Source organism: Haemorhous mexicanus, chromosome 22 (genome assembly GCF_027477595.1).
Source record: "Haemorhous mexicanus isolate bHaeMex1 chromosome 22, bHaeMex1.pri, whole genome shotgun sequence".
Classification (NCBI taxonomy): domain Eukaryota; kingdom Metazoa; phylum Chordata; class Aves; order Passeriformes; family Fringillidae; genus Haemorhous; species Haemorhous mexicanus.
In genome coordinates, this window is record NC_082362.1 from 6,252,759 (window position 1) to 6,274,618 (window position 21,860).

General features: G+C 45.2%; 1 protein-coding gene and 1 long non-coding RNA gene across 2 annotated transcripts; one reads left to right on the forward strand and one right to left on the reverse strand.

Moving 5' to 3' along the window:
* The first annotated feature begins 1,608 nt into the window (after nucleotides 1-1,608).
* NIPSNAP2 (nipsnap homolog 2) lies at nucleotides 1,609-18,159 on the forward strand. The gene is made up of 10 exons (XM_059866175.1): nucleotides 1,609-1,739; nucleotides 6,198-6,337; nucleotides 8,067-8,112; nucleotides 10,794-10,888; nucleotides 12,736-12,806; nucleotides 13,060-13,200; nucleotides 13,588-13,619; nucleotides 15,386-15,480; nucleotides 16,262-16,345; nucleotides 17,044-18,159. Exons 1-10 carry the CDS (start codon nucleotides 1,654-1,656, stop codon nucleotides 17,106-17,108), a joined length of 855 nt encoding a protein of 284 aa, XP_059722158.1. The 5' UTR covers nucleotides 1,609-1,653; the 3' UTR covers nucleotides 17,109-18,159.
* LOC132337527 (uncharacterized) lies at nucleotides 9,058-16,267 on the reverse strand. The gene is made up of 3 exons (XR_009489195.1): nucleotides 16,089-16,267; nucleotides 10,612-10,680; nucleotides 9,058-9,421 (listed from the first exon to the last, which is right to left on the reverse strand). It is a non-coding gene; the product is annotated as an uncharacterized LOC132337527 (long non-coding RNA).
* Nucleotides 18,160-21,860: the final 3,701 nt, after the last annotated feature.

Consider the following 21,860-nt stretch of genomic DNA (forward strand, 5'->3'; position numbering starts at 1 on the left):
CAGTGTTCATGTGGGATGTCAAGAAACTTTCACTGAAATGTTTCTGTGTAAAATTCAGTGGGCACAGGCTCTGAGCTTGAGGAAGTGCCTTAAACATGTGGCTGTAGGGTTTTTTCTTGTTGTTTGTGGCAGAGGTTTAGGTTTATGTAAATTCCTCAGGAACTGGAGCTGGCTGATCAAAGCAGAGGAAAGGAAAAACCTGAGCTCTGATTGCTGCCCAGGTGAATGCAAAATGTGAAACTTCATCCAGCAGAGATTGGGAGAACTTGGATACAGGGTAGAACTTGGCCCTGGGCTTTAGGAAATGCACTGAGGTTGTATCCAAGCAGAACTTGACCCTCAATATATGGGATATAAATGTTCTAATAGCTAAATAATTATAAAAAATAGAAAAGGTTTCCTCTTTGCTTAATAGGTTGCATCTACATCTAATTAGGGGAATGAATATTTTCTTGTCTTGTAATTCCCCTTGAGTAGCTGTGAAAATGCCTTTTTTTTTTCCCTAGAAGATTGATTAATCACAGAAGGTTATAATTTTTCCAGTGTAGGCTCTGGGAGGGTTGCTCAAGAACTTGCCATGCTGTCAGATCAAAATGTGACTAAAACCAAATTACATATCAGACTGTGTTATTTAATAGAGTGATGGCAATTGTAGGTTAAATTGTTTTAACATACAAAGATTGTACTTTTGTGATGTTAAAGCACATCATATGTGTTATCTTCTGGATTAGTCTGAGAGTGCTGATAGAAAAATCATAAAATGGGAAGGGAAAGTTTATAGGGCCAAGATAGAATCATTATAGGTGTTATGTGGAATGATAAGGATTAGTCACTGACTGCTTTCTGTGTTTATTGGCTTGTTGCATTTAGAGCTGCCCTTTAATTATTACCCTAATTATCGCTTTATCCTTAATTTGAAGTGATTTAAGGATTCGATGCCAGCACACACCTCCTCCTCAGCCAAAATATCTCTGAGTACAGCAGAGCAGCATGAGGAAAACCCTTCAGCTGCCAGCGAGTGAAAAATGTACTGGGAGACCAACAAACCGGGGCTGGGGGATTTAGTCCCTAAATCCAACTGGGTCCCCTAAAACCAGGGCTGGGATTCCCCTAAATCTGACTGGGGGGCCCCAAACTGGGCCTGGAGTCTCTCAAAACTGGGGCTGGGGGGGGGTCTCACTAAATTCAAGTGGGTCCCTCCCAAAACTGGCGCTTGGGTACCCCTAAACCAGACTGGGGATACTCCAAAACTGTGGCTGGGGTCCCCCCAAATGCAGTTAGATCCCCCCAAACCAGGCTAAATTTGTCAGAGTCTTCCCAAACTGGGACTGACTGGGGCTTCTCTATGTCTGACTAAGTGTTCCTAAACCGGGGCAGGGTCCTCCTAAACCCGACTTGGTCCCCCCAAACCGATGCTGGGGGACCCCGAAAGTAGAGCTGGGTCCCCTATATCTGAGTAGCGGTCCCCAAAGCTGGGCAGGGTCCCCCTAAACCCGACTTGATCCCCCCCAAACCGAGTCCTGGCGGTTCCCTCTCAGCTGAGGGGCCGTGAGGGGGTCCCGGGGCCGCCAGGGCCGCGCATGCGCAGGCGGCGCTGCCCGCCAGGGGGCGTGGCCGCAGCCCCCGGCCCAGGAGGGAGGCGGCGGGAGCAAGATGGCGGCGCGAGTGCTGCTGCGGGGGAGCCTGGCGGGAGCGCCCGCCGTGCCGCGCCTGCAGCCCGGCGCCGGGCTGACCCTCAGGTGAGCCCTGAGGGGGCGAGGCGGGCGGGACGGGGCCGCCCGGGGGAAGCCGCACGCGGAGCCGGCGCCGCCCGAGCCACCCGGCGCCCCGTCGCGCTGAGCGTCCCCTTGCCAGGCTGGAAATGGCGCCCCGCTGGCGGGGCAGCGGCCGGGCCTGGGGCGGGGAGTGCGAGGCGCCGGGGTGTCCCTCAAGGTCACGGGCCGCAAGGCCGGCCCCTTCCTTCCCTCCTCCCAGTCCGCCCATGGGTGCGAGCGTGGCCATTCCCGGGATGAGGCGGCCGCCGGTGCCCGGGCTCGGGGGGCAGCGAGCGCCGTTCCCTGCACCGCCGCCTCAGCCCCGCAGCCCTGCATGGACACCCCCGCATGGAGCACATGGAGCGGGGCACCCCGCGCCTCTCGGGCCGCCCTGCACACCTGTACTGCCGGCATTTAAATACCTGGAGGCTCGCTGGCCCTCCAGGAGCGGGGCGTGCAGCCGCTCCGCATCCCAACTCCTCCGAGCAACAGGGTGCACAGCCCAAAATCTGCATCTTTCCCCGGGGCTGGGCTGCCTGGCTGCACATCTTCCTGCCTTCGCCATTCGCGGCCACTCGTAGGATCGCCTTGGGAGTCACGGCTGGTGTTTCCATGTCCCCACGGGAGCTGGGATCTGCACCCCTCTCCCGGTGCCAGGGCGCGCAGAGAGGCACATCCCGCAAGTTTTGGGGTGCAGAAATTGGCATTTCTGTGTGCGGAGATGCCCGAGGTGCAGACACACACACGCAGCTCCTGGGGCGCCTCCCAGGTGTAGGAAGCAGGCACAGGGTGATGGAAATACAGGAATTCCCAAGCTGGGATGGGTCTACACAGTTTTTCCTCCCTTTCTTTGAAACAGGGAAAGCTGCTGCTTCAAGCCTCAGAACAGGCAAGACTAAAAGCATCCCTGCAAGCAGCTGTTCAGGGGATATGTTTTGAGGTTTTACCTGCATGTTTTGGGGTTATTTTAGTTTCAAATAAACTTTGTTTAGACCACAGATCAAAACCTGTCAAAGACAAGTTGTTTTTCTTACTCTTCCAGGCAGATTTTGATTACTGCAAAATCTAAATATTCACCTGGTGTGTCCCACCCAGGTTATATTTTATGCTGAAGCAGGAGCTAAGTGTGAAGAAGTGTTTTCCCTTACATTTTTAATCTAATCTAAGCAAGCTGTTCAGTGTTATCCTTTGTGTTCAGAGCCCAGCCTTTGCAGCAGGAAAGCAAAGCCCACAGTTAATATTTGCAGCTTGAGAACTTGCTGCCAAAGACAAGTTGATGCTCACAGCTGTTGAAAGACCTGAATTCAGTCCCTGTTCCTCCAGAGCTAATTTTGGGTACAGATTGCCCAAAAAATTGCACCAGTGATCAGTTCAGGGCTTCTTGGTTCACTGGTATTTTAGGATATTGATTAAAAATCAGACCCTTGAATCTCAGTTTGGGTGCAGTGAGCATCTGCTTTAATAAACTCAGCCTGTTATCTTTGTTCTGTGTGAAGTGTATCTTTAATTGTGATTTGTTAATCAGTGCTCCTGAGGAGCTTTACAGCTGCTGGGGAAAAGATTTTCCATAAATGTAAAGTATTACTCATGTCATTGTTTTGAAAATTAACCATATCTCCAGTTTTAGGTGCAAGTCATGAGATTCTCCTAAGAGCAAAGAAATTTGCTTTTCAGAGTTATCCCTGTAGCTCCAGCTTACTCCTGCTGCTGCTGAAGTTCACAAAAAAGCATCAGGATTATTTATTTCTCTTTCCTCTTTGAAGTTTTCTGCAAATAATGATCCTCAAATAATGAGTTTTCTAAATGTTACTTTGCTAACTCTGTTGAATAAAGGGAGGGGCATGGTTTAAGATGAGAGTTTACAGGTGTGAGTATTGCAGGAGTGGGCTTGACTTCTGCCCCCTGGAGCCAGTGAGGGCTTAACTTGAGGGAGCTTTATAAAACAAAACTTGAATTTCTGAGGGGATGTCACCCCTGTGCTCAGAGCTCAGAGCTAGCTCCACTCCAGCAGCAGCCTTATCATGGAATGCCCTTCAAATGCCTGCCCTCAGGAAGAGCTGCTTGGCTTCCAGCTCAGCCAATGTCTGTGTGTGCCCAGAGCAAGGGAGGCACCATTTGCAATAAACACACCAAGATTTAGACATTATTTCTTCCTGCTGAAGGTCATCTCAGCTGTGGTTGTTGTTTCTCTGCTGTGAAATACTTTCCCTCTCCTCCATGCTGCTCCCATGGGCAGAACCAGGTCATTATGTTCTTTTCTGACACTGAGATTAAAAGGTGGATTGTTGTTAAAAATTGCCTTTGTGTAATACAGGTGTGTCCAGGGGAATATTTTTCCCAAAGGAAATTGAGATTTTATTTCCCTATTTTTTTTCCCCTGGTAGAAAGCCTTGGGCTAGAGGTCCTTCTGTCTTCTGGATCCCCAAGTCAGTAGTTAAGGGTGAAAAGTTGATATTTGAGATGGGAAAAGGTTGAGATTTCCAGCTTAGAAGTAAATATATGTGGTATAAATAACCATATTTAATATTTTAGTATTTCAGGAGAAGCTTGTGACAGAATTAATTTTCTTCACTGTGGCTACTATGAGGCTGTCAAAAAAAAAAAAAAGGCAAATTGAAGGAAGAGAAAGAAGCAAAACCATTTCAGCTTCTCAGACATTGTAGAGGATCAGTTAAATGCATCAGATTCCTTGTCCTGCTCATCTGGAAAAGAGGAAGAATTCCTTTAACACATCACACAAAAAAGCACAGTTATCACTTGGTCTGTGTGCTCTGATGTAAAGGGAGGGGACACTGTTCTGAAAGTGTACTTGGAGAAGCTGAATAAAGACTAGATAAGAAAACAGTGAAAATCTTGTGTTTTGAGGCCAGGAAATGTGGATGTTGTGCAGAGAGCCTGCTGGAATCTGGAATTGAAATATTTCCTGGCTGGTTATTTCCCACCACTCATCTTCTTTCCCAAATTAGTCTTTCATGCTATTTTTCCTCTTGAAAGACATTTCCCTTTCCCTTTTGTAGAGCTGTCTTTGAGCAGCACAGGAACATATGGCAGTTCCTTTCCCTTTTACACTCTGCAGTTTTCCCTTTGCACCTTTTTTGCTCTTTTTCACTCCTGACTGTTTACACCAGGCCAGACCCAGCCCTGGGCAAAGACAGTGGGTTAAAAAGGGGAGAAATAGCAGCAGAAGCAGCCATTGCACAGGGAAAAACCATGGATGATGTGCATTGTGGGAAATGGATTTGTGGAGAATTTTTAAAGTTTTCTAGAAGATTTTATATACATTAATTGTAGTGGCTTATATAGTCATAGTGTAATAGTGCCTTGTGTCCTTCGCTGCACACAGCAAATGATGAAGTTTTTTCTGTCCAAGAGGGAGGGGGAAATGTGGGAAATGGATTTGTAGAGGATTCTCAAAGCCTGGCAGAAGGCTCTCACAGTGTGTTCATCTCTATGCAAGCTTGGAGATAAGAAATGCTGACTTAGAAATGCCATAAAACAGAATAGACATTGTTGAGAGAGAAATGGAACTAGAAACAAGTGTCAAAGGATGGCCTTGCAAATCAGACTGGATACTTTGGAGACATAGAACTATGGAATATGCACTGGAGTGGGACCCAGAGGGGTAATTTTAGGTGATTGGCTTTAAGACATTTACAGCATGGTGTGGCAAAAGCTGATAGGCCAAGAAATGTATAATGTAATATTAATTTTATAATATTTATATTATATGTCATTATAACTATAATGCAATTAAGCTTATAATGTATTTTAATTTAAAATAACTAGCTTCTGATTGTGATAGCGTGAATTATAACATATAACATTATAATATGTATTATATTATATTATACTATATTATATTATATTATATATTAATATTAATTTATTAATGTAGTATATTATAGTATTAATTATAACATCATATTACAACATACCATTATAACATATTGTCTCACCCTTCGCATGAGACAGAAAACAGAATAAAAATTTTTAGAAGACTTCTCAGTTGCCCCATCTCTGGGTCAAAAAAAAGAGCATAATCCCACAGTGGATAACTGTGGGATGATCATCTCTGTGAAATGATAATCTCCAATGTCTAGTGAAATAATATAATAATGCTATTTTATTTTATTTTATTTTATTTTATTTTATTTTATTTTATTTTATTTTATTTTATTTTATTTTATTTTATTTTATTTTATTTTATTTTATTTTATTTTATTTTATTTTATTTTATTTTATTTTATTAATCTAGTGAAATGATAAATCTCAGTGGGGATGAGCTGCCTTTGCCTTGCTGGGAGGGACTGGCTGGGATGTTTCAGCAGTGTGTGAGTGTCCCTTGTGCCATTACAATTTCTGGTTGTGCTGTGATCATTTCCATGCAGTGACATGAATTTCCTGCCTGGTGGCCGTGCTCAGGGCTGTCCTTGTTCCCTGCAGGGGGCTGGGCTCCTCAGCCCGCAGTGCCCGTGAGGACAGCTGGCTGAAATCCCTCTTTGTGCGCAAGGTGGACCCCAGGAAAGACGCCCACTCCAACCTCCTGGCCAAAAGAGAGACCAGCAGCCTGTACAAACTGCAGTGTGAGTGATGGCTCTGCCCCTGTCCCTGTCCCTGTCCCAGTCCCTGTCCCTGTCCCTGTCCCTGTCCCTGTCCCAGCCTGTACAACCTGCAGTGTGAGTGATGGCTCTGTCCCTGTCCCTGTTCCTGTCCCAGGCCCTGTCCCAGCCTGTACAAACTGCAGTGTGAGTGATGGCTCTGCCCCTGTCCCTGTCCCTGTTCCTGTCCCTGTCCCTGTCCCAGCCTGTACAAACTGCAGTGTGAGTGATGGCTCTGCCCCTGTCCCTGTCCCTGTCCCAGCCTGTACAAACTGCAGTGTGAGTGATGGCTCTGCCCCTGTCCCTGTCCCTGTCCCTGTCCCTGTCCCAGCCTGTACAAACTGCAGTGTGAGTGATGGCTCTGTCCCTGTCCCTGTTCCTGTCCCAGTCCCTGTCCCTGCCTGTACAAACTGCAGTGTGAGTGATGGCTCTGCCCCTGTCCCTGTCCCAGTCCCTGTCCCTGCCTGCACAAACTGCAGTGTGAGTGATGGCTCTGTCCCAGTCCCTGTTCCTGTCCCAGCCTGTACAAACTGCAGTGTGAGTGATGGCTCTGTCCCTGTCCCTGTCCCTGTCCCTGTCCCTGTCCCTGTCCCTGTCCCTGTCCCTGTCCCAGCCTGTACAAACTGCAGTGTGAGTGATGGCTCTGCCCCTGTCCCTGTCCCTGTCCCAGCCTGTACAAACTGCAGTGTGAGTGATGGCTCTGCCCCTGTCCCTGTCCCTGTCCCTGTCCCTGTCCCAGCCTGTACAAACTGCAGTGTGAGTGATGGCTCTGTCCCTGTCCCTGTTCCTGTCCCAGTCCCTGTCCCTGCCTGTACAAACTGCAGTGTGAGTGATGGCTCTGCCCCTGTCCCTGTCCCAGTCCCTGTCCCTGCCTGCACAAACTGCAGTGTGAGTGATGGCTCTGTCCCAGTCCCTGTTCCTGTCCCAGCCTGTACAAACTGCAGTGTGAGTGATGGCTCTGTCCCTGTCCCTGTCCCTGTCCCTGTCCCTGTCCCTGTCCCTGTCCCTGCCTGTACAAACTGCAGTGTGAGTGATGGCTCTGACTCTGTCCCTGTCCCTGTCCCAGCCTGTACAAACTGCAGTGTGAGTGATGGCTCTGCCCCTGTCCCTGTTCCTGTCCCTGTCCCAGCCTGTACAAACTGCAGTGTGAGTGATGGCTCTGCCCCTGTCCCTGTCCCTGTCCCTGTCCCTGCCTGCACAAACTGCAGTGTGAGTGATGGCTCTGTCCCTGTCCCTGTCCCTGTCCCAGCCTGTACAAACTGCAGTGTGAGTGATGGCTCTGCCCCTGTCCCTGTCCCAGTCCCTGTCCCTGTCCCTGTCCCTGCCTGCACAACCTGCAGTGTGAGTGATGGCTCTGTGCTCAGCACCACCCTGTCCTGTCCCTGTCCCTGTCCCTGTCCCAGCCTGTACAAACTGCAGTGTGAGTGATGGCTCTGTCCCTGTCCCTGTTCCTGTCCCAGTCCCTGTCCCTGTCCCTGCCTGCACAACCTGCAGTGTGAGTGATGGCTCTGTGCTCAGCACCACTCCTGTCCCTGTCCCTGTCCCTGTCCCTATCCCTTTCCCTGTTCCTGTCCCAGTCCCTGTCCCAGCCTGCACAACCTGCAGTGTGAGTGATGGCTCTGTGCTCAGCACCACCCTGTCCCTGTCCCTATCCCTGTCCCTGTTCCTGTCCCTGTCCCTGCCTGCCTCACGGCCCCTCTTGTTGTCATTGCAGTTCACAATGTCAAACCTGAATGTCTAGAGGCCTACAACAAGCTCTGGTAAGTGTGTGAGTTCTCTTTTCACCTTTTAGACATGTTGATTTGGCAGTTACCATAGTTATGTCTGGGTGAGGTAGAGGGGAGGTGACAAAAATTCTGATTTTTTAGGATTTGGTATTAAATAGATCCTATGAAAGAGTAAAAAGTCCTGATCCCAGTTCACCCCACTTCCCTCTTGGCATTGCCATTTCCTGAGCTGCAGTTGAGGATGATTCCTGTCCTGAGAGCTTTGGTGACATTTGCTGGAGCAGCTCTCCCCCTTCCCTGAGTGGTCCTAAAGTTCTGATCCCTGCAGGGAAAGGTGGAATGTTGGCATTCCCACTGCAGCTGCCAGGTTGAGGGTGGGTTTTGTGTGCACACTGGAAGGAAAGAGAGATCAGTGTTGAATAAAACTACACCAGTGTTAAACTCAGGTGTTAACAACCCAGGGGTTGATTTCCTCTCAGCTCTTGTGAATCCCTCTGCACAAGTGCTGCTGCTGAGCTGCTCCCAAGGACTTACACAAACCCTTGCATGGGGTCTGTGCACTGGGGTCATTCCCTCCAGAGGGAGCAGTATTGGGACACCTTTCCCAAACAGTTACAGCTTTAGGAATCACTCACATTTGAAATAGCCTGCTTTAAGAGTAAAACTGCAGAAATCTGACTCCTTTTCTGCCTCCACACTCTCCCCTCTGGAGCCCTGAAAGAACTGTGTGTTTAAATTTGGGGCTGGAGTGAGCCTGGCACCCAGCAGTGCTTTCCTCACTGACAATACAAACATTCTCAGCATGATGACACCTTCCTGCAACCAGCATTGAGGTGTGAGCACAGCAGCTGGGCTGCAGGGAGGGGAGGAAGTCCCAGCTCCCAGATCATGTCCTCAGCTCATCTGTCACCTCTGTGTTGGGCTGGATAACCCAGAACTGTTCTCCCTGCTATAGAAGCATAAAAAGCCTCTAGAATAACATTCAATCAAGGTATTTTTAGCTTTGTTTTGTTTGAAAAAATAAATACACAGTAAAGGGCAGTTAGCATTCAGCCAGCTTGCTGTTTAAAAGCTGAATATAAACATGTCCAATTATGCAAGACAGGGAATCACTTCTCTGCAGTTTTTCATGAGCTGCCTGAATGTTGAGTGAGAGCAGAGATTTCTGTTTTCAAGGAAAGAGACAAACAGCAAAGAAAGAAACTGCTGACAGCAGTCAGATGAAATATCTGTGGTTAGATTGATTCTTTCCAAAGCAAATGGAAGCATTTCAGGCAAGGAGACAACTTGAATAAAGTGATAAACAAAATTAAACCTCTCTGAACTTCCCTTCTGCCTCTTCCTAAAGAAAAAAAAAAAAGAACAGATTAATTCTGTATCATATCAAATTGAGGATTAGTCATCATCATCATCAGCTATTCATAAATAAAGTAATGAAGACAATTACAAGAATATTTCATGAATCATTGTGGTTTAGGAGCCCTTCTGAAGAATTAGGGGTAGGTTTTTTTAGAAGGTGTTCAGCTGGCATTTTTTCTCTAAATTTCAACAATATATGGTTGAATTATGCAATAATTTCCCATTCCTCTTCAAAGCTGCCTTTCCAGGATCTCATCCTGCTTTGCAAAAATGAACTGGTGGTGAAACATCCTTGAGAATATCCTTGTAAATAATTCTATCGTATTATTTACACTGGCTAGTGAGAAAATGTCGAGGTACAAATTGGTGATGAGATTTGCTCAAGGTTGTCTGGAAAGTCAGTGGCAGAATCCAGAGGAAAACTCATCTCTAATGACTCCCAGCCCCAGCCCAGCCTACTTTTTATCCCTTGATACTGTGCAGAGGCTCATTGCCTGTGAGCCAGACTGAGGAAGAAGGGTAATTATTCAGGGAAAAATAGAAAAGGCAGAGTTCAACCAGACTAATTGACTTATTCATCAAGGCACAGTGCAGGGAAAGCTGTCTTGACTGAGTCAGCAATCAGCAAAACTTAATTTCCTCATGCTAATATGGGCCACTTCTAAAGTTTGAAAGAGTGGTAGGAATCCTGGGCAAAGTCAGACAGGAATTTTGTGTTGGAGGAATTTTGAAGGCAGTTCCAGTGTTCATTAGTGGGTGAGTTGCCTCAGAGTCAGAGCACTTTCTGCAATCAAAAATCCATACTGTGAGCTACAGCCATTATTTCATTTATCAAATTATTTTTGTTCATTCAGCTCAGCAGTTGTAACTGGTTTAGAAGAGTGTGCTTTCATATTTCTGAGTTCTCCCCCCTTGAGGGGAGCTTTTCCTCAAGCAAAGAAAAGCTTTTCCTCAAGCAAAGAAAAGCTTTTCCTCAAGCAAATCCCCCATGTGGGCTGAGTTTTCAGTGAGATATCCTGATGTTTGTTTTCCTGATGTGTTGGATAACCTTTTAGACAGACATAATTGTTTAGATACACCTAATTGACTGCATCCAAAGATGCAGTAAATGTTCTATATTATAGAAATGTTATAGATCTTTGTTATAAATTTCTAAAAAATGGTGTCACTCACCTTAATTCTCCCTGGGGGTGTAGCCACCTTCCCCCTGCATAGCAGGATTTGCAATTTCAGCTTTCTCCTCTGCAAAATAAAGCTTGTGAATGTTCCTAGCATGATGCTGTGTTATACATTGATCAACTGTGGCCTCCCTGAAGGCAATGCAACCCAGTGTCTGTGTGTTCCTTGTTTTCAAGTCAAGAGGTGCTGCCAAAGATTCATGAAGAAAAACACTACCCTTGTGCTCTGGTGGGGACTTGGAACACGTGGTACGGAGAGCAGGATCAGGCTGGTAGGAGATAGAAGTACAACCCAATGTACACCCATGTGCTTGGCAGGTTTTCTTCTTTTTAAATCATCTCCCCTGTGTGCAGTGAGGGGGTGTGTGCATCACTCCTCAGCTGTCTTCAGTGTGCACTGCTTGCTTTTTGTGCTGGGTTGGACAGCAGAGCCTTCATCCCTTCAGTTCTGTCTCCTTGTTGATGTATTTTCATGTTTTCCACGTGGTGATGGTTGGTAAAATAAAGAGGTTTTGGGGATATATTTGTGAAATACACTCCTGTGGGAACCTGAATATTTATGGGTGACTCTTGCAAAGCCAGAGTTTGGGCACTCTAAAAGCTTTGCTCAGCCTCTCAGGCTGGAATTGCTGTATGATAATGAATTGCAAATCATTCCAGCCCATCTGCATTGTAAACTTCACATTAAACTTTACTGGGGGAAAGTAAAAATCTCTCTGTTCATGTTCATACAAGGACACTGCCTAACTCTGAAAACAAACTGGAGCTAGACATGGCTGAAGAGCTGCTACAGAGGTAACTCCAAAGAGCCCAGTGTAGAGAGAAAACCTGAAAAATGCCCTGGGATTGGAAGGAATGGGAAACCACAGATCCAAATCCACAGAGGTTCTGTGAGAGCTGTGCCAGGCTCAGTGCTGGGGCTTCCTAATTAAAAAATAAACTCCTGCACACAGCAATTCTCCCTGCACTGCCAGCACATTGCAATATTGACACTGAACAAATGCAGAGAATTACAGCAGATGATCCAAACAATGTCTGAGACAGCCCTGGAAGTAGAAGGGGAATTGGGGAATGAGGACAATTGAAATGGGAATTCCTCAGGCAAGTCCCAGTGGCTGCTTTTGGAGCAGATGAACACAGGCTGGGTCTGTCACTGCATCCCCAGCCTGCCTTGGGAATGTTCTTGCAACACTGGAATAAAGCAGATTGTGGGGTTTGACTTGTTAGCATATTATTTACACTGGCTAGTGAGAAAATGAGCAATCATTAATGATTTATTAGTGTTCAGTGCTGGGTTAATACCAGGTGGATCCATCAAATCTGCCCTGGGGGTGAGGCAGCAGGAGCAGGAGGAGAAATCTGCTCTCCCATCAGCCTCCTTTGCTCTCTTGGAAAAGGCACAGAGCTGCTCAAGAGGGCAGAAAATAAGTTTTATTTTTCTGTGAGGTGAAATGATTCCCTTTCTATACTAAATGCTTGAAATACATCTTTCAGTGATTTATTAAAGGGGCTTATTCTGATTTATTAAAGAGGGAATGCTTTGAAAAAAAAAAACTAGATGCAAACATAGATACTGGAATTGTTTTTATAGGAAAAATCCCAGCAAATATTCAGTTTTCTTCTGCTTTTATTCATGTTGAGCTCAGAAATAACATTTGCATCATTTTTCATGTCCTACAGAAAGTGTCATGCTTGTGTGCTGGAGTCATTCACTGAACTGAAAATCTGCCCCTTACTGCTCTTTGATGAAATTGGTACAAAGCACATTTTTGGAACTAAGTCATCCTCTTCAGCTGAATCTTAATTTCAATAACAGTCATGACAAGTCACCACATCTTACTAGCATGGCAACAAAAGTCCTTCCAGAAATTCCTCTGTTACCCTCAGAGTGGATTGCAGAATTTTTGCAAAGAGAACCCCTTTTTCAAAAAGCAGATGATTCCATTATCCCTAAAATAATTCTGATTTTCATTAATGACAATCTGTTTTCAAACCTGCTGCCTGGTTTCTATTTTTGTGTGATTTTGTAGTGTGAAGAGCATTTTATAGTGTGATTTTTTTCCATAAGATTTACCACTGAAATCCCTGAAAAAAAAACCTGAAATTTTCTCTGTTTCAGTTCATTTGTGGAGATATGAGGGAGGTTACCCAGCTCTCAATGAGGTCATGAGCAAACTTCGTCAAAATAAGGTAAAAAATATTGATTTTGTCAGGCAGAGGAAATAAAAAAAAGCAGATTTAGATACCAAAATGTTTCATTCCTGAATACTTCCCCTATAAATCCTTGGAATTCTCAAATTCACCATGGAGAATTCAGATTCCTTTCAGCATTTCGCTGTCCCACAACCCTGACAGCATTAAAAAACCCCAATCTAAGGCACAGCTGGTGTCCTGCTGTTTGTTGTTACAGAATTTGCCCCATTTTTCCCCATTATTTTTGTAGGAATTCACAGAATTCCGGAAGGAGAGGGGTAACATGCTCCTGTCCAGGAAGAACCAGCTCCTGCTGGAGTTCAGCTTCTGGAATGAACCTGTTCCCAGAGATGGCCCTAATATTTATGAACTGAGATCCTACCAACTCAGAGTAAGTCCAGATTTTATTTCTTTCTGATTTTTGGAGTTCTGGGCTGATCCTAAAACCTTTGGGAGGTTTTTATGGCAAACAGAGCTTCTCTGGAAAATCTGGTTTTTATCCAGGGTGGTTTCTGAGTCAGGGCTGCTCTCAGAGTGTGGGGTCTGAGGTGAAGGCAGGCTCCAACAAGATCCTGATGTCTGCAGGGCTGAAACCCTGTGGGTGCTTTGAGGGATGCTTCAGAGATGACTAAGAGGTGGTAAACAGAGCAATTAGAGATTATTTGAATATTCTTATCACTCCCAGGAAGGGACTGTGTTAAACGGGGTGGTTTCCATGCAGAAAGGGTGTGAACATTGGATAGTATTTTGTTTTTAACAGTGTGTTTTGTTTTTGCAGCCTGGAACAATGATTGAATGGGGCAATTACTGGTAAGTGTTCATGAGTTAAGGTAAGTGTTGCCTTCAGCCCTGGGGTGCTCCTGGTTGAGAGGTGCAGGTGTAGAAAAAGCAGGACAGGAGGTGCCAGGGTGGCACCAAAGCCACCAGACCCCCAGTTAAGGGGCTGCTGCTGCATGTGCACCCCTGCTCAGACAGTCCTGTCACCCTCTGAGGGGAAAAAAAGGAATTTTGTGCACAAACAACCCCCTGTGGTTTGGCTTTGCTTCCCAAAACCCTTTTAGTTTGCTGCAGAAATCCTGGGCTTTCAGCAGAAAGCTGCCTGGGAAGAGTGGCACTTGTGGGAGGCTTGGGTCACCTTCCCCAAACCACTTTTGGCTGAAATCTTGGCTCTTTAGGCTTTCAGAGTCAAATTGCTTCTTGAAAAGCTGCTGAGCAGCACATTTGTATTTTAATATTTGGGTTAGAAGTATTTGAGACAGTTTTCTATTGATTTCATGCTCATGAGTTTGTCTTATTTTTAACCAGTGTAAGTTCATTTCAATTTACACTCAGTGTCCTTGCAGTTCTAGTGGTTGATAGTTAAACAATCTGAAGTATTTTCAATTATTTGGACAAAGGTGAGGACTTTTGTCATTGATACAATTTTTTTCAATTTGAACAAATTGAATTTAGGAATTTTTTTTATAAAATAGGCACATCTCTGCTGGTAGAAAATCTGTTTTATAAGCTACAACAAGAGAAATGTTTATCTTAATTTATGCAAAGATCTGCATGAATAAAAAGTTGTATTCTACTACCACAAAATCTGTGGAAAATTAATGTGGCAAAGCTGACATGACTAAAACTTAAGGATTTAGTGATAAAACCTTCTATAAAGGTTAACTGGTTAACTATAAAGTTAACTGCTGGGTTTTACTGTCCCAGCAGTTATCTTTATCCTGAATTTGGTTGAAAAAAATTATTAATATAAAATTTAGTGGAAATGTACCCTCCAATTTTAAAGCATCCTGACCAGACACAGAGGTAAATCTCAATTACTTGGTGCTGAAAATGAGCATGCTGCAGCTTTTTTCTCACTTTGAATTGCTGAAATACACAGCAAATACAGTTTAACATTCCAGCTTCCCTTCCAGGCTGGTTTTTCCCATTTTCCCATGGTTTTTCCCCAATTTCCCTGATGTCCCAACAATTACCTTTTTCCTGACTTTGGTTGAGAAATGATTAATGCAAAATTTAGTGAAAATGTGGCCTCCAATTTTAAAGCATCCTAATGTAGGATGCCAAAATTTAGTGAAAATGTATTCTCCAAAATTTAGTGAAAATGTATTCTCCAATTTTAAAGCATCCTGACAAGACACAGAGGTCAATCTTAATTACTTGGTGCTGAAAATGAGCATGCTGCAGTGCACAGCAAATGCAGTTTAACATTCCAGCTTCCCTTCCACTCTGGTTTTTCCCATTTTCCCATGGTTTTACCCAATTTCCCTGATGTCCCAACAATTATCTTTATCCTGACTTTGGTTGAAAAAATGATTAATACAAAATTTAGTGGAAATGTAGCTTCCAATTTTAAAGCATCCTGACCAGACACAGAGGTAAATCTCAATTACTTGGTGCTGAAATTGAGCATGCTGCAGCTTTTTTCTCACTTTGAATTGCTGAAATGCACAGCAAATGCAGTTTAACATTCCAGCTTTCCTTCCAGGCTGGTTTTCCCCATTTTCCCATGGTTTTCCCCATTTTCCCTGATTTCCTGGCCAGCTGTGCAGGCTCTGATGTCCCTCTGCTCCCTGCAGGGCTCGTGCCATCCGGTTCCGGCAGGACAGCAATGAAGCAGTTGGGGGCTTTTTCTCCCAGATTGGACAGCTCTACATGGTCCATCACCTCTGGGGTAAATTCCTCTTGCTGCTTTCTTCTCCCACTGAGCCAACCCTGTCACTTGGCCCAGGAGTTTAGTTTTACAAAAGTTTTACAAATAGTTTTACAAAAGGCAGTGTCTTAAAAGTTGTGGTTTAAATTTTTTTTTATTTTCCCAATTTTTTTTAATTTCTTAATTTGCTGATTTTTAAAAAAATTTTTGTGTAGGCAAATTTATTTTTCACCTAACAAGAAATGAATATTTCCTGTTTTGTTCTGGTTTTCCCCCAGTTTCTGCTGTTCCTTTCTCATTGGGAGCTCAGTGTTTGCTCTCAGTCCCTCAGCCATGACCCTGCTGTCCCAACTCTTGCTGAAATCAGTTTTTTTACAGTTTCATTTCAAACCTCACATTCACCACCCCTGCAGAAAGGAAAATCAGGCATTTATTTCCATTCCTGCATGGAGGTGTTTTGGCTCTCCCTGTACATTCATGTTCATAAACACCTTAGGATTGTTTCAACTTGAAAAACAATCATTTGTTAGAAATGCCTCAGTTTTTTTCTTCATATCCCAACAATCCAGAACTTTAGATTTCAGCAGTCTGGCAGCTCTCATGTAGAGCTCTGCCCTGCTTTATCTTACCTGTGCCCAGGCATTTTCTGTCTTCCCCAGCTCCTTCTGTTTCTGCTGCTCTGGGAGCTTTTCCTTCTGGCAGAGAACTCCTGATTTTCTTCCTTCCTGCTTTTCCCAGCCTCCTCATTCCTCCTTGGAATTCTTTGAAGGGAAAGGAGTCACTTTGTGCTTGTTTTTCCCAGCTTACAAAGACCTGCAGACCAGGGAAGATATAAGGAATGCAGCGTGGCATAAACCTGGCTGGGATGAACTGGTTTATTACACAGGTAACCCATTAACTTCTCTGGAATGCTGGGGGCAGACTTTGGGCTGTGCCACCCTCTCTGCTCCTCAGCACATCCCACTGGGAGGAAAAGTTTTGTATCTCGGGGGGAAATGTGGCTCTGTGTCAGTTTTTAGTCTGTAAAGGAGCAGAGGGGGTTGCACTGAGCTGTAAAGTGAATTTTGCAGCTGGTTGTGCTTGGAAAGGTTGCCCAAGTGCTAAAAAATTACTGCATTAATCTGAATTTTTATAGCAGCATTTCTGTGGAAGAACAGATTGATGTAAATGCTTGTCCAAAGATTTAGGAGCCAGGAGTAAAATTTACCTTGATATTAAATGATTACTTCTGATATTTAATGAAATACAGGAGCCTTGTTAAATGCATTGCTGGGAAAAGGGAATTTAGACTTTGGAAGAAAAGCCAGGAGATCTTTGAGATCAAAGAAAGCTGTCACAACAGAGCTCCCAGAAGTGTGCCAAGATGTCAGGTTTGGGCTCCACAGGGCACATTTCAAAGGAAGTTACACCACAAAAATGTAGGATCACTTCCATTTTGGTGGAAAAAATGGAAATATTTGTCTTCAAACGAGCAGAGAGATGATATTAAAATCATTTTTCCCCACAACCACCGTGCTAGAGGGATGATTACTGAATGTGCTGAGCTCTGCCAGTGAAATTCAAACCTCTCTCCATTTTTTTCAGTGCCCCTTATTCAGGAGATGGAGTCCAGAATCATGATACCCTTGAAGATTTCTCCACTTCAGTAAAGTCACTGATTTTCTTGTGCCTACATAGATGAAGTGACAAGTATTTGTCTTAATTTATGGTATACACTGTATATCATAGTCTGAAATATAAAAGTACTGTATTGAGCTTATAAAAGAGACCTCTTTTCTTCAGAACCCACCACCTTCTGCTCTTAGGGGGAAAAAAATAACAACAAGACTGTGATTAAAAGGTTGGTGAATTGAAAACAAGTCCAGATCTGTGGGCCAGGTCCCCAGGGAATGTGTGAGCTGCAGGATTCGGGATCTCCTGCTCCACAGGCACTGCCCAGAGCTCAGGAGCAGCGTTGCTGTGAGCATTTAGTGACTGCAGCTCTCCAAAACAAACGTGGGAGTGAAATGAGAAGCTCTGGAGAAATGAGAATTTCATTTCCAGTTGTGAAAGGAGCAGCTCTGGGGTTGCTGTGAAATCACCCCTGGCTGGTGGAGCAGGCCTGAAATCAGCAAATCTCCATTTCCAAGCAGGCAGTGATTAATTTGGGATAATGCTGTGTGGCAGGGGGTGGGTTTGGGACAGCAAGGGGCAGTGCAGGGTCTCTGAGCACACCCTTGTGTGGAACCTCCCCTGGAATGGATCCCAGGCAGGGTGAGCCACACTTCCCCCACAGACACTGCCTGAACACCCTGCAGGGAATCAATCCACCCCAAAGCATTTCCCTCCCCAAACAGCTCCAAAATCTGGGAAAAGGGGTTGAATTTAATAAGCAGTGCTGGTTCAGCCTCAGAGGGGGGCTGCAGTCCCCGTGGCTGGGTTGGTGTGTGAAGCTGGGCTTGGCATTTCTGTGTACCATGGTGTCCAGTTCTGTTTTGGTTTCACTTTTAGGCTAGAATGTATCCACACTTTTTGGTGTCTGCCACGATGTGAACATCCTGTAAGTGACAATAATATTCTCTCTCTCTCTCTCTCTCTCAAGTGGCTCCAAGAATCAGTGTAACATACTGAATGTACAAATCAGTTCTGAATGTCCAGTTTGTACATTTCAAGAAGTTTTCAGGAAGAACATATCAGTCAATAAAAACCTTTTAATTTTCACTTTTTGCTGGCATCTCCTGTGTATTGCACCACTTGTGTTTTCTCTCCTGAAAAATTTAGAATATTGCAGCTTAATTAACCAATATCACTTGTCTGGGTTGGGGACAGCATTTCCCATTTTCTACTCTCCTTCTCCAAAGTGAATTTACAATCTGTCCATCCCATCCCATTCTGCTGAGTGTTCTGTGATGATGAACACAAAACACTTTTCCTTTTGATTTTTCTCCACAAATGATGCTTCGTTTTTCAGGTGTTGTTTCTTTCCTCCTTGCACTCGTGCCTCCCCCTGAGTTTCCCCTTGAACAAAGTCAATATTTGATCTGGTTCTTGTCTGGTTTTATATTTTCCTCCTGTTGCCAAGTGATGATGGGATGTTACTGAGTCACACTCTGCTGTATCAGCTTGAGGTTGCTCAGTGGGCCAAGGAAATCATTTGAGCTGATCCTCCTTGCAAGTCAGCCCTGAGCACTGAGATCACCTGGGGCTGCCATTTTATCTGATTTTTGGGGCTGCCCTTCAGCTGCAGAAGGAAAAAAGGAATGCCAGTATCACCTTCCAGTCCTTTTGATCTCTCCCAGATTTCTTTTCCCTGGAGAATTGTCCTTGTAACTCCCACCCAGCAATCTCAGCCAGAGACAAACAGCAAAAAACATTTCTGGAGCTACAGGATTTTTTGTGTTCTGATGCAATCCACAGGTTTTACCTTCACCAGGAATTAAATTCTGCCTGGCACAGCTCTTCTTGTCCAAAGACCACGAAGTTTTGCCTGGATGAGGAATCAGAGGAGTGACTGGGTGTCCTGTGGGCTGAGATCACAGAGTGCAGGTCCCTCACCCACTCCCAGGATCTGAATTCCCCCTGGAATTCTGAATTCCCCCTGCCTTGATGTGTCATGGATGAGCCTCCCCTCATTCTGAGCTTCCTGCTCTGCTCTGGCTGCCCTCAGGGACTGATCAAACTGATCAAACTTCTTGTTTTACCTGCAGCTGAAGCAGTTCCTGTTATTTTCCTCACAGATAACAGTGTAAGCTCCAATGGCAATGGGCAATGCCAATTTTTCCTTGGCTTCCCTTTGCCTGAGCTTGGTTTTCCCTGGTTCTGTGAACTTTTGGGATTTTCCCTCTTGATTCCATGGCTGAGCTCAGGGTTTCTTTAGCTGAGCAATCCCTCAGCATTTCTTTCAGAACAATCCCTCAGCATTTCTTTCAGAACAATCCCTCAGCATTTCTTTCAGCCCCACTGCTGCAGTTCTGAGCTGAAGTCACTTCCCAGAGGTTGAAAAGTGGGGACAGTGCTTGGAAAAGCCTCTGGCAACTCTCAGCTCTTGTTCCACTGCAATGACACAGTTAAAACTCAGGTTTAATTCTCCTGGAGAAGGCTGCAAACCCTCCCACATGCAAATACATAATTTAAAGCAATTCTGCCTCATTGAATACTCACATGAAAAGCTTTTTTATAAAGGCTGGTGGTCAAAAGAGCCACCTGGAGCCCAGGTCCTCCCTGTGTGACCTGTGCTGCTCCCCAGACTTTGCCCCTCTGGGCTGGGATGTGTCCAGGCAAATCTGTGACACTGAAACTTTTCCTCCCCCTGCTCTATTCCCTGCTGGGAATTTTCCACTATTTCACAGACAAAACAGCTGAGCCTCCCCTGAGCTCAGCAATGCTCCTGCTGCCTCCTGGGCTAGAGGTCAGCCTCCACATTTGCCCAGTGGAAGGGGAGGGGGGCATTTTTTTTTTCCCCAAGGCAGTGTGACCCAAAGAGCTGTTGTGAAATCCCTGGCACAGCCCCACGTTTCCATAGAGCCCCGAGTGGCAGCAGCTCCTGCTGTGAATGTTAACTTCCCTTCCAGGGCTCTGCCTGGGGCACTGGGGGAGCTGCAGAGCCCTGAGCCATGCCCCAGTGCCCTCCAGCTGATCAGCTCCATGGCAGATTTATTTCCTTTGGGGCCTTTTAATGCCATAAAAGCAGCACAGAAACTCCTTCACCTCCTGACTCTGGGGAAAAGTGGGAGCAGAAACTCTTCAGATGTGCCCTGCTGGTGCCTGAACAGAAGCAGGATTGTCCAGGAGCTGTCCTGGGAGCTGGCTGGGACTTCCCTCAGAAAGGATTTCCATCTTGAACACTCCCAGAAGTTGTGGGGAGCACTGCCAGCCATTGTCTGCTTGGCTTTTGTGGGGTTTGCTGGAGCCTCTGCAGATCCTCTGGGCTCTTACGTGTCTGCCTTGCTCCCAAAACCATCCCGAGTTTGGTTCTGGATTTTTCTTTCAGCCCTTCTGCTTCTCTGCTATTTAAATCCTCAAGCCAAAAGCATTTCTCAGCATCCCTGAGAGCTGCAGCCCTCACTCTGGGCTGTGGTAACTCCTCTGCCCCCATCTCCTCCTCAGAATGAACAGAGCCAGGGTTTGCTTTGATTGCTGGTGCTGCCTTAACAACGGGACAGCAGCTGTGGTGTGGCACCTTGGTTTAATCATCATAAATTAAAGAAATTCAGTGCAAATTGTCAAAAGCAGTGATTATTAAGTGACATTGTGAAATTTTGGAGGGTAGGGGCATCACTTGTTTCTGTTTCTGAGATTTGTGGTGGGGTGAAAGAGAATTGCCACGCTTCAGTTTCTGGAAAAATATTTGGGCTCTTTGTGAGCACTTAGAAGATAAAAACCTCAGCAGATATTCAATGTTTTTTACATTAAATCAGGCCATATTTACCCATCTTTGTCCTGTGTGCTGTGGGGGTGGAAGGAAGGGCCAGGTGTGATGGATTTTAACATTGGTAAAGCTTTTCCCATCCTCACAGGTGAGATTCTCACAAGTCAGGGAAATGAAAGTCCCACAATGTGAAAAACACCCAGGAGAATTGTCAGCATTTACCAGGTGTGTTCTCCTGGATCAGACACTAAAGAGACTCCTTAAAAACCAGGATCCACCAGCTGGAGCTCAGAGGAGCTCTTAGAACAGGTCAGGCTTAACTCTGGCAGAGTTTAGGGGTGGTTAATCCCCACTGGAGGCAGAGGAAGGGACTGAAGTTGTCCAGAATTTCCTTTCAAGGTTGATGAATTCACTCCCATCCTGTTAGAGCTGCTGGGGGTGGGTTGGGAAATGAATTAAACATTCCACAAACACTGGGACCACTTCCCAAAATCAGCAGTTTGGAGTTTGATTGGAGTATTCTGATGAAGGATGGGAAGCACTCAATCCCCCACCTGAAAATGTTTCTTGGCCAGGGATGAAGATTGGATCTCAGATTTCCCTGCAGCTCCTGCCCCAGACAGCTTGAGTGACTGAGGTTCAGTAACAAATGACACCACAGGTTCTCTGTAGCCACAATTTTAATGAAATCAGAGATATTTACTGATGTTTTCCACCTGTTCACTGCTCACCTGCAGCTGAGATTCTGTGCAGTGAGAGGCACTTGCCAAACTGCAGCCTGAATTACATTATTAACATTAGCATCATCATAATCATTATTATTATTATTATTGTTGTTTTTATTGATTAGGCAAAGTTCTTATTTGTAACAGTGAAAGGTACTTGCCAAACTACAGCCTGAATTACATTAATAATAATAATAATAATAATAATAATAATAATTTGGTAAAGTTCTTGTTTGTGGCCTTGTTCTTTCTTTGTCACCCAAAAATCAGCAGAGGCATCACTGATGAAACAACAGCTGTGCAATGTTGACCAGGAGATAATCTCTTAA